The sequence below is a fragment of the Oryzias melastigma genome, linkage group LG17 (genome assembly GCF_002922805.2).
Source record: "Oryzias melastigma strain HK-1 linkage group LG17, ASM292280v2, whole genome shotgun sequence".
In the NCBI taxonomy this organism is placed as follows: domain Eukaryota; kingdom Metazoa; phylum Chordata; class Actinopteri; order Beloniformes; family Adrianichthyidae; genus Oryzias; species Oryzias melastigma.
The window spans coordinates 28,477,557-28,490,535 of NC_050528.1; the positions used below are offsets into that span (position 1 = coordinate 28,477,557).

At 38.7% G+C, this 12,979-nt stretch overlaps 1 protein-coding gene across 1 annotated transcript in view; it reads right to left on the reverse strand.

Moving 5' to 3' along the window:
• The window catches only part of cep162 (centrosomal protein 162), a gene marked incomplete at its 5' end in the record, with an annotated part of 120,830 nt that overhangs the window by 18,912 nt on the left and 88,939 nt on the right, over window positions 1–12,979 (reverse strand). Inside the window, 5 exon segments of the mRNA XM_024280308.2 lie at window positions 4,299–4,433; window positions 11,711–11,809; window positions 11,890–12,016; window positions 12,089–12,221; window positions 12,517–12,814. Of these exon segments, the coding sequence (XP_024136076.1) occupies window positions 4,299–4,433; window positions 11,711–11,809; window positions 11,890–12,016; window positions 12,089–12,221; window positions 12,517–12,814 (792 nt within the window).

Sequence of the window (12,979 nt, forward strand, 5' to 3'; positions counted from 1 at the left end):
TGTGTGTGTCTGTGCTCGCGCGCCCGGGTGTGTGTGTGTGTGTGTGTGGGTGTTGATTATTTTCGTCTCTACAGTCTGTTTAGACACGAAAAAATGATCGCAATTGACATCGCGGCGTTTTATTGTGAAAAATTGGTTATATTTTAAAATAAACCGGATTTTCCCATGTATGTTGATGTAACTTCCTGCCAAAAATTGACCCGGATCACTCGCGGCTCGCGCACAAAATAGACCAGACGTCGAAACGATCCGCTGCACGGCGTGGGCCCTCCGCGGAGGACGCGCCGCTCCACGCCCGGAGTGAACCACGCCGTAGGTTAACATGGAAGCCGAATGAAAGCTTCCTCCGCTCTGTGTCCAGTGTGAACCCGCCGTCAGAATAGCTGTGTTTGAGATCATGCAGGCGGACGCGGCGCTGCGCAGAAGATCGCCTGGATTGCGGTGCATGTTGGGTATTTTGGACTCTTACGTTACTTGTCAATCATCATGAAAATATCGCGGGAAAGCGCCCACCCAGGCGGGTGCTGCTGCAAATCTGGCGCCGCACTGACTTCAAGCCGTCTATATGACTACAAAACAATGCATTGTGGGCAACTGTGTTTTGGTAGTTCTTGTACTTCGACTTGATTCTGATCAGAAATAACGTGCTAAATAAAGGAAATCTGCACATTTTGTAACTCTTACTGGAAAATAGTGAATCACTGATGTAAAAATTAGGAATATTTTTGTGGTTTTATGTGTTATTGTTGCCTTTAAAAGTTTGTTTTTTGAAAATTTGTTTGTAAACATCTTTTTAGAGTCTCAGAGTTCAGAAAGTTTTTCTCACTTGTTGAAAATGTTATTTAAAGCTTGAAAGTGATTTTACAAAATCTTTAAACATTTGCAGATGTTTTTATTGTTACAGAATGTATATAAATATTTCAGTTTCAAGTGTATATAAAAAAGTTTCATTTTACAAGTTTTATGCTTTGTGCTTGTTTATGGTAAACATTCAATAAATGGTTAACAAAGTTTATTAACACATTTGTAAAGCTTATTACCAGTTTACTAATATGGTTTTGATCACACTTTAGATAAGGTGCTGTAAAACATTTATTAAATGGTTAACAAAGTTTATTAATACATTTATTAAGCTTGCTACCAGTTTACTAATATGATCTTTGTAGACAATGGTCTGACTGAGTAGTCAATATTCTCATTAACACTATCAGGTATTTGCGAGACACCTATAATGCTACTAAATACTTTACTAGCATTTAACACATTATTAATGCAGTAAATTAATCCTTAAGTTTATTAAGGATTCTTATTAAGCTTATTAACACATAAGTCAGTGTGAGACATCTATAATGATATTAAATGTCTTACAAGAACTGTACACATTAATAAGCCTTACTAATCTGTTAACATGTTTTGTTAATGATTCTTATTAAGCTTGTTAACACTTATTTGTTCCACGTATAAGATGGTAATAAATGTAACAATAAGCATCATATTAACACATTAATAATGCTTGTAAATCTGTTAACTTAGGAATTTAATAAGCCTTAATAGGCTTATTATACCAATAAATGTCTTACTAACACCTTATAAGAACATTAATAATGCTTATTAATGTGGTAACAAAGCTTGTTAAGGAATCTTATTATAAAGTGTTACCAAGATTTTTTAAATGTAATCAATGAGTTTTATGTTATGTAATATACACAGTGTTGGGCATCTCACTTCAAAAAAGTAATTAGTTATAGTTACTAGTTACTTCTCCCAAAAAGTAATTGAGTTAGTAACTCAATTACTGCATCTTCAAAGTAATTAGTTACTTGGAAAAGTAACTCGTTTTAAATTACTCTTTAAATATGGTAATATTTTGTATTTTTTCCTGCGTTACAAATAAAAAAAATAATTTACATTCAATAATAGATGATAACCGACAATAGTATACTGGTATAGTTTTCCAATGGAGTCATATTGTCTAAGTTTAGGATACACATGAGAGAGGGTTTAGGGAAAGAATTTTCAATATTTATTTGTCAGAATTATCACACAAAACACTGCAACAAGTGGTATATAAAAAATGTAACTTCACACAAAAAAGGTAAACGTTTCAACTATTAACATACTTCAAGTATCTTACCTACAACTATAATTAAACAAAATGGCTTAAAAAACTGAAAGTGCAAAACAATAATAAATTAATAAACTACAATTATTAACCCATATTTCTGCTAAGAGGAGCAGCTCTCTGCATCTCTTTTTTCTCTCCCAAAATCCCGCAGCCCCGCCCACTCGCTCCGGAGTCTGCTCACTGCGTTGATCTGTGCGCGCTCGTGTCTGTCTGTGTTGTGTGTTTTATAAATATTACCCCCTGTTTCTGCTAAGATGAGCTACTCTCTGTCTCTCTGTTGTCGTTTTATTAACTCCCGAAACTCCTCACTCCGCACCGGAGTCTATCCACGTTGATCTGCGTGTGTACGTGTCTGTGAAAAAAGAAAAAAAAGTGTGCGTGCCTGTCTGTTTTGTGTGTCACTGTGGTCGCGCGTGCACGTTTGTGTTGTGATTGTATGTTTATATCCGTGTCTACCGCCTGTTTAGATACAAAAACATAATCACATTTGTCAATCGTGGCATTTTATTGTGAAAAAACTGGTTATATTTTGAAAAGAAACCGGATTTTCTCGTGTATCTTGATGCAACTTGGGGCGCGCAACACAAGCAACTTTCGGGTGCGAAGCGCCCAGCTCCAGCAAGATCATCAAACTTTGAAGTAACGCGCCGCGATTTACACGAAGTAACTATAACGGCGTTACAGCGAGGATGAAAGTAATTAGTTAGATTACTAAATTACTTGAATTATAACGCCGTTAGTAACGCCGTTATACTTAAACGGCGTTAGTCCCAACACTGAATATACATTAATGATTACTGAAAAGTTTACAATCACTATGGTATTAATTTTCTTTATTCATGCCTATCCCGGCTACTGAAGGGCGAAGGCGGGGTTCGCCCTGGACAGGTCACCAGTCTGTCACAGGGCCTCAATCACACACATTCACTCTCACAGACACACCATTTCCTTTACTTGATCCAAAATATGTATCAATGATTACAGGATTATTGTAATTATGTGTTCTAAAGATAATCAATGATTATTATATATTGTGTGAATCATTAATGTTTACTGAAAATATATAATAATTCTTTCAGAGAATGATTAATAAGAACTCTATTGTTACTTTAAAACTTGATCTCTATGTGTAATGATTATTTTTCTACATCAATATAACATTGTATTTTGATGATAATCAATGAGTATTGTATATCTGTTACATGATGTATGATTTATGTTATTGTTTACAGAAATAATGTTTGATGAGATTAATCAATAATCAACAAGCCCTTTACTTTGCTATTGGGAATTACAAAAAAAAAAAAAACAACAACCGGATTACATAATTATGCAAAACAGTGAAATTAAGTAAATATTTAAAGTAATTATTGTATAAATTCGCTTCTTCCCACTCATTTTCAAGCAATCAATCAAACTCTGCTGACTTAAGTTAATTATCACAAAAAATAATGAACCAAATGTGACATAAGTGCGTTTTATTTTCGTTTTCTATTTTATAATCAATGCATTTAATTGTTTCTGTAATGAGTTTGAAATATTGTCCGTTTTGTCCTGTATTTTTTAATCTATGCTTGAAAAAAAAAATCAATCAATTAATCAATCAAAGCTTGATGAAAAAAGATCCACTGTTGGAGCAATTAAAAATGGAAGAAGCTAAACATGAGTGTCAATCTGCCTCAGACTGGAGCTCCAAATCTCATCTGGTGAGGTCTCAGTGATCCTAAGAAAGGTGAGTATCAGCACAGAACTACACGGGAGGAGCTGGACAGTAAACTGTAAAGAGCTGGGACCACCGTTTCCATGGTTACTGTTGGGATCATGAATGGTACAGAAGGTTCCTCTGGTTAAACCAGCACATGTTTACTAATGACCATTTGGATGATCCAGATGATCATGGGAGAAAGTTGTGTGATAGAACTTTTTGGTCTAAATTCCATGTTTGGAGGAAGAAGAATGATGAGGACGATCCCAAGAGCACCATCCCTATTGTGAAGCATGGGGTGGTAGCATCATGCTATGGGGGTGTTTTTCTTCACATGGGACAGGACGGCTGCACTGCACTTGATTTAGGGTTTGGTGACCCTTTAAAATGTCAGACCCCTGTATGATTTCCAAATGGAAAAACTTTCAAAATCACAGGGTGTTCAAATACTTATTTCCCTCACTGTACCTGATGCAGCTCCTTCTCTCTGAGCTCATGTCTGAGCTCTATGTGAAGAATCTTCTTCTCCAAGTTACTCAGTAGTTTTGCCTCTGGTCCCTGTACTTCTCTGGCTTTCTTCAACTCCTGAAGCAAGCCGGCCACCTGAAAACATGCATTGACAAATGGTAAAAATTAGCTTATCCTGTTCCTTTTTTTCTGTGCAGAGGAATCCAGTTTTGGTGATCGGAGGTTTAAAACTTGCTGTAAAAAAGGACCCCTATTTTTCAACATATTGACCTGCAAGCATCACAACTTCTTGTTTCAAAATTGTATTATAATATTGCTTTAAACCCTTCTAAAAGCTTTACAGGAAAATGTTCATTTTAAGTCTACTCATATAACCTGAGGACTTTCAGGGACACCACGTCTCTGGCCTTGGAAAACCACCTTTAAACAATGCAGGAAAAAAAAGGCATTTTCATAAAAAAAGCCAGAGCTGTTTGATAATAAAATAGAGGGCTTAAACAATTTTCCCATTTTGGTCAATGTTGCATTAAAAACCTTTTCATCATTTAACCTTTGATTAACGTAAGAAGAAAATATCTAACATTTCAATGGGTAAGTTTTCAGTCATTGTCCGGTGGTACATCCGATGCAGGGGTTTGTCCTCCCATGAGGTTCTGTCCTCCAGCATCCTCTGCTCTCCATTGTCTGAGACATTCACTGAGCTTGCTGTCAGTTGGGACCTTGAGGTTGACATATTCATGCATCTTGGATGTTTCATCCTGGATAGATGAAACATCCAGTGTTACACATTTTGTTTTGTGGCATCATTAACTTGATGATTTGTTCAAACATTTGGTTAATCTTGTTCTGATTTTCTTCTTTTTTTTAATTCTTTTTCTGAGTTTCTGCTGGCCGGATTGAGACGTGGCAGTGGGAGGAGCAGGACAACTTCCTGGATGATTCCACGGGAAGTAGATGTGAAGAAACAAAGAGTTTATTCTTTTAATTTGGCAGTTTCTTTTGATTACTTAAAATTGTTTTAGGCCTGAGTTTAGCTTTATTTCTGTTCAATGTCAAATTACTAATAACTTGTCACTTTGGTTAATGCGCTTAAGTTTTGTTTGTTATTAGTAGTTACCTCCCTCTTGTGTCCATGTTTGGTCAGCCAGTTCAAACCCCCCTAGTGTTTCTGGTTGGGTGGGTCAGTTTTAGTTCACCTGTTTGGAGAATTTGTTTGATTTAGAAGCAATAAATACTTAGTTCCAGAATTATATGTTTACTGCACTTTATTATAATGATAAAGTTCTTGAATCAGCAATCTTGGATGTTGCGAATATTTGCACTCAAATTTTTGGAGGCTACGATGAGTCTCTGAGCACCCGGATACTCGTCACAGCCTTAATCGGGGAGTCAATGTCTCGCTCGCTCTTATAGCTTGATGCCATCCATGTAGAGGAGGTGACTGATGGTTGCTCCAGTTCTGGTGCCAGCCACAGCCAGTCTTGTTGATTATTTGGCTGAGGGGGTTCAGAACAGTAGCGGGGCCACATCTCATGGACACTTGTGCAAGTAGCTTACCTTTGGTTTCTATGGTGGTTTTCCACAACTTCAGCAAGTTTCCTATGAAGACTCCTAGAGTTCTTGAGATTTTTGTAATGGATCCAGATTGTGTACAAGTGGTGTGTCATGACGTGCTGTCTTGAGGGATTCTTGGTTCCAGGGATCACTGGAACCTGTCCTCATTATTTTTTTGGGTGTCATTGTTGATGAAAGTTTAGACTGGAAAGCACATGTTGACTGGGTGACCAGAAAAATTAATAAATCTATTGGAATTATTCAAAAAGTTAGTACATTTTTGAATTCACAATCAATACTTACTTTATATTATAGTTTAATTTATCCATACCTGTCATATTGTAATATTGTTTGGGCTAGCACATTTCCTTCAACCTTGACTACAATATTGAAGGTGCAAAAACGCTTTTTGAGTATTGCAACTCATTCTAAAATGTCAACTTCTTCTGCGCACCTATTACTTAAACTAAATATTCTTAACATTTATCAAATTACCATCTACCAAATATGCATCGTTATATACAAGATTATGTTTAACAGAGTCAAAATCCTGATCTCCATCCAGATTGGGTCTTTAGGCAAGACCCTTGACACTGCTGCCTAACTGGGTCCCTGTGCTCTTCAATTAGGAAGGGAATCTGGCGTAAAAACTCTGCCAAATCACTGCAGTGAAACAGAGGGTACTGTTTTGCTGTGGCGACCCCCAAACTGGGATAAGCCGAAAGGTGAAGAAGAACTTGAAACCTGGTTAGATGTGAATAGCATCGAAGCAGTTCTCACAGAGTCAGCTCCTCCCAACTATGCTGTTATCAGTGAGGAAAGGGGGGGTTGCAGTTTTTTTCAATGAAATGTTTCAGTGTAAAAAGTTATCTTTTGGAAACTTTCCATGTTTTGAATACGTAGCCCTACAGCTGAAGGCCTCACTCAAAACCATATTTATAAATATCTACCCCCCCCCCCCTAGATACAGTCCAGAATTTAACCTGGAGTTTAGTGAACTGCTGTCTATAATTTGTCTTGATTTTGACTGTATAATCATTACTGGAGATTTCAACATCCATTATGGAAATCTTGAGAACAAAGGGACTAAGGACCTGATAAACACTCTGGACAATTTTGGGTTGACTCAACATGTAACAGAGCCCACACACAACACAGGGAATATTCTTGATTTATTGATTTCCAAAGGTCTGAACATCTCTAAGGTTACTGTATGTGATTTGGGTCTGTCTGATCACTGCTGTGTTTTCTGTGAGAGCACAATTCCAGTACACACAAATGTTTTGAGGGAGGAGATCACAAAACGGTATATAACTGAAAATACTAGTGAGATGTTCAATCAGATTTTCTCTCTGACTCCTCCCCTCTCAGGGGATTCAGTCAACGAACTTGTTAATAGTTTTAATTCCAACATGTGAAATATCATGGATAGTATTGCTGAAGGTGATCTCTGGTAGGAAAAAATCTCCATGGAGAAATTCCATTCTGGTAAAGAACGGAAAAAGAGAATGTCGGAAATCTGAACGCGGATTGGAGAAAATCTAAACTACAGGTAGATTATGACATCTATAAAGAGAAACTTCACTTATATAATTTACAACTGAGCAATGCAAGGAAGTCCTATTTTTCTGACATTATTACCAAAAACTCCCATAATGCTCGGACCTTATTTAATATAGTCAACAGGTTGACAAAACCGCCTGTGTCAGTGGCACCAGAACTTTACTCCACCAAAGCCTGTAATGACTTTGCCAAATTCTTCAGGGACAAAATCAAAAACATTAGACAAACAATTGTTTCACCAACTACAAGTTCAGGATATGAACCCTATCCACTAGAAACCAGTATAAACCCAATGGCTCAGTTTCAACCCATAAACAGTAAAGAACTGCAGGACATTCTATGTCAGCTGAACTCCTCCTCCTGCTGTCTGGATATTCTACCCACAAGCTTTTTCAAAAAAGTTTCAAAGATCCTGGAACCAGCCCTGCTCCAGATTGTCAACTTGTCTTTAACATCTGGTGTTTTCCCAGAACCACTGAAAACAGCTGTAATCAAACCACTCCTAAAAAAGGATAGTCTAGACCAGTGTTCCTCATTCCAGGTCCTCGAGAGTCACCACCCTGCCTGTTTTCCAGATCTCCAAGCCCTGCAAGCTGCTGAGTAGTTCAGTCAGATGTCTTCACATTCTGATTGAATGAACACACCTGGTCCAGGTAATCAGCAGCAAGCAGTTCACAAAGAGCTGGAAAACAGACAGGGAGGCATTCGGTGGACCTGGAATGAGGAACACTGGTCTAGACAAAACTCAAATGAACAACTACAGACCGATATCAAACCTGCCATTCTTAAGTAAGATCATTGAAAAAGCTGTTTTCCATCAGTTAAATGAATTCCTAATAAATAACAACTGCTATGATGTCTTCCAGTCCGGCTTCAGACAGAACCACAGCACTGAAACGGCTCTGACCAAAGTGACTAATGACATACGTTTGAATACAGACAGTGGAAATATGTCAGTGCTAGTTTTACTGGATCTCAGTGCTGCGTTTGATACAGTCGACCACGCAATACTACTCAGACGACTGGAAAACTGGGTGGGTCTCACTGGGCCAGTACTAAACTGGTTCAAAACGTACTTAGAAAACAGGAAATATTTTGTGTCAATTGGTAACTTCACTTCTGAGCCAATAGAAATTACATGTGGAGTGCCCCAAGGCTCCATCCTGGGACCACTTCTATTTAACATCTACATGCTCCCACTGGCCCAGGTTATAAAGAACAACAACATTAGTTACCATAGCTATGCAGATGACACACAGATATATATTAGACTGACACCAGGAGACCGAGGCCCTGTACAGGCTCTTGGTAAATGCATTGAGGACATTAATGACCGGATGTGTCACAACAGGGCTGCACAGTGGCGCAGTGGTTAGCGTTCTTGCCTCACAGCGAGAAGGCCCCAGTTCGAATCCCAGCTGGGACCTTTCTGTGTGGAGTTTGCATGTTCTCCCTGTGCATGCGTGGGTTTTCACCGGGGACTCCGGCTTCCTCCCACCGTCCAAAAACATGCTTCATATGTTAGTTGATGGCTCTAAATTGTCCCTAGGAGTGTCTGTGAGAGTGGATGTATAGTGGATGACACGTGTGTGTGTCAGTCTATTATCTCAAAAATATCTCAAGGATTAAAGATCTGATGTCTAAGCAGGACCTGGAGAAACTAGTGCATGCTTTCATCTTTAGTCGACTTGATTACTGTAACAGTGTTTTTACAGGACTACCAAAAAAATCCATCAGGAAACTGCAGCTTATTCAGAACTCTGCTGCTCGGGTTCTCACAAGGACCAAGAAAGTAGACCACATCAGTCCAGTTCTGAGGTCTTTACACTGGTTACCTGTCTGTCAGAGGATAGACTTTAAAGTTCTGTTACTGGTTTATAAAGCTTTGAATGGTTTAGCACCAAAATACATGACTGACCTCCTGACCCAGTATATACCAGCCAGACCTCTCTGATCATCTGGATCTGGTCTTTTTTTTTTTTTTTAAACAATACGTTATTAGATTTTGACAATAACAAAATAAAGAACAATGAACAAATCAGCACAGCATCAATTCAGTCAAATAGACAAGTTGTAATAATAGGAAAAAGAAAATAATAATAGTAATAATGATAAGTAGTGCACATGGAGTCGCATATCAGTACGTATTTTATCGTATCCAAACTGCTTTCCCATCTCCTCACCGAGTTCTTGAGAAGACAAAGGAGGAGTGTCCCTTTTTCAGTAGATTGAGAAGGTCATCAGGTAAATAATTAAGAAGGGGTTGCCAAATTCGGAAGAAATCATCATCATTCCCCATCAGGGAGGCACTAAGATGTTCTAAGGGAAGAACTTGGAAAGTCTCTTTGTACCATTGAGTAACTGTGGGAGGCTTCTCCTTTATCCACTGCAGAAGAACACATCGTCTTGCCAGAAGCAAGAGTTTTTTCAATAAAATCAGCTGTGTAGCGGTTACACATAGCTGCTTTGGAGGTATATTCAGAAGGAACAAGACTGGATCCAGTTTTACTGTGTTAAGTAGTACTGAAATAAGTTCTTTTGTAACATTTCTCCAGAATTTAGATATTAATGGACATGACCAGAAACAGTGATAATAGGTTCCTGACTCCTTTTTACATTTGATACATATGTCCAAGACCTGGGGGTTGATCTTGTTCAAAGGTGAGGGGTACACTGTAGTCTGTGTAGTATCCTGTACTAGTTTTCTCTCAGCCCGTTGCATGAAAATTATTTATTTATGGATTCAAAAGCATTCCACCATTGCCCATCATCCAAATCAGTCCCAAGATCTTTTTCCCACAGGGCTTTAGCTCTGGAGTCTTCAAAACTGTCACATAAGAGGACCTTTCCATAAAAAAGAGAGATTAACTTTTTGTTAACAGTCAACAAGCTAAAGTCCAACAGGAAGCCTTCAATCTGATTTTTAATTGGTCGATCCAGAGGAAGTGAGCATAACGATGTTACAAAATGTCTGACCTGAAGAAAACCAAAGAACTGGCAGCGTGGGATAGATCCGGTCTTTTATCAGTTCCTAGAGTCAGAACTAAACATGGAGAAGTTGCATTCAGCTTCTATGCACCACAGATCAGGAATAGACTTCCGGAAAAAATTAGATCAGCTGAAACACTCAGTGTATTTAAATCCAGGTTAAAGACTCACCTGTTCTCAGTTGCATTTGATTAATATGTATTCAAAAGTTTACATCCGCACTGTCTATCTATGCTTGTTTTAAATTAAAATCTTATTTTCTTTTAATTTTATTTTAATGATCGCATATTTACCATTTTTTTTGATTGTTTATTTTAATGTTTTATGTAAAGCACTTTGAATTGTTTCTGTAAATGAATTGAGCTATACAAACAAACTTACCTTGCCATCAATTATCCTATGAAGCACGATTTCTGACTGTGGGAGAAAAAAAAGTGCTAAACCCAAACACAGAAGCAGGATTTTAACCATGGTCGATCTCCCTGACATTTAGATGAAATCATAACAAAAAACAGCCTGAAAACAAAGATTTGAACTATTGTTGTTATATATCATATCTGGAAGGCACTCCCGAGGGAAGGAGGCGGGGGTTCATCATAACATCTGACACAGGTTGCAGTTTTTGTGCAACACCAACTTCTAATACACAGTGGATTCAATTCTGTCATTATATCAAGAAAATGTTTTAAGAATGTTCTTAATTAATTTTGTTGTATTTATCCACCAGGTCTCAAAGTCTGGTCAGTGAAAATATTGTCCGACTGTAAACTGGTCCGTGTTTACATACATGGAGCAGCTCGTTAGCATTAGCATCATGCTAATGCTAGATTGCGGTCACCAAATCAACACTTTTTATTAAACTTTTTGTTGCTGCTACAAGTCCATCTGATTCATCTTCCAGTTCTGACTGGATCCCGTTAAAAGTCACCAGATGTTCTGCGGCTTCATCAGCTGAAGCTAAACATTACACAGAGAAGATTAGCAGAAGTGACCGCGGGGGTGTGGTGTCTCATGAGCGTTAGTTTATCCTGCATGCAGATGAAGGAAGTGGAGAGGGCCAAATAATTTACCACAATGAGAGCTAATAATTAGATGAAAATATTTACTGAGTAACTCTAACTTTAACTCGCCAAAGAGGAGAAAATACTCACAACTGGTGAGTGTAAATTTCAAACGCTTCAAAATAAGAGTCTATTGCGTTAGAGTAACTCCTCTATTGAGAAAAAGATCTATTATGATATATACGGTTATGGTTTTATCGCCCAGCCCTACTACCATATTATTCTGTAATGAAAATAAATGCTGACCTGCATCTGTAGAACATCTTCTCTGGATTTGGAAACAGCCAGTGCTTCTTTAGACTTCTGAAGTTCCTTCAGCTGTTCTTGCAAATGTTTCAGATCTGTCTATAAAAAATATTTAAAAATAAAAGAACCAGATCAGTCCAGGTCCTGCTGCTCGCAGCTACTTGGCTGTCTGCTCTTACCTCCCGAGTTCTCAGCCTGTTGGTCAGTTCTGTAACTTTGGAAGAAGAGTGCTCCAGGGCAGTGGTCCTCATATGGACCAGCACCCTATGATGTTCTGTCTTCAAGGATGTCAGCTGCTCTTCGAGCCTAATGACCACATCACACTTTCTCAAATGCTGGCAGAAAGCCTCCATTAAGCTGTCCTTCACGTGCACATACCTGAGCAACTCCTCTTTAGCCTGAAAAGCATCAGCTTTGAGAGCTGCCTTCTCCTCTTCATTGTGCAGTCGGAGCAGCTCAATGGACTGCTTTAAATCCTTGTTCTCCTGTAGCACCTCAGAGATGTGACTCCCTACCACAAGAAGCACTGGTTAGTTCTCCTCTCACAAACATTAGCCTTGCAGTGGTGCATACTGTATCTTCAGCTTTCTGTGGCGATAAAAGGAAGTATTAAGCCACATCAAGCTTTAAGCCACTGGTTCGTCAATGAAAAAAGGTGGATTTTTCTAAGATGAGTTTTGTTTTTGAAGGTTGATCACACTCTCTGTTATGTGATTACTTGATGTCAAGAGTTTGTAAATGTCTGCTATGTGCTTTCAATTAGATGAAAGTCTATATTCAAATTATAAAAAGGACCTCTGACCCACCTGTAAAAACAGCAGGCTGGTAGGCCTTCTCATACTGAGCAGGTAGGAAGGTGGTGACTCCAGCAGAACAGTCCTCTGCCGGGGCAGAGTGATGTGTCCGGTGGCAGCAATACTGCTGTTTGGTCCCTGTAATACAGGGTTCTGACACAGACATGTTCCTCCTTTCTCTTTGTAATCTCTTCACAGTGCGGTTTAGTTCTTGAATGCTTCTCGTCTTGGTGGCCAGCTCCTGGTTCAGTCTCTCAATCCGGAGTCCATATGCTGCCTCAGCGTGACGTGGGTGTCGGTCTGGACCTGGCTGGGAATGATGGAAGCAAATTTAGGTTGTACTTTCTTTCTGGGCAAAAAATGTCACACCAAGAAGACAAGGGAACTAACTTGTCCTCCAACAGCTGAGCTGAATGCCTCTTTTTTCTACAGATTTTACAGGAGGGGGTTATGACCCTTCTGACACACGAGGTGT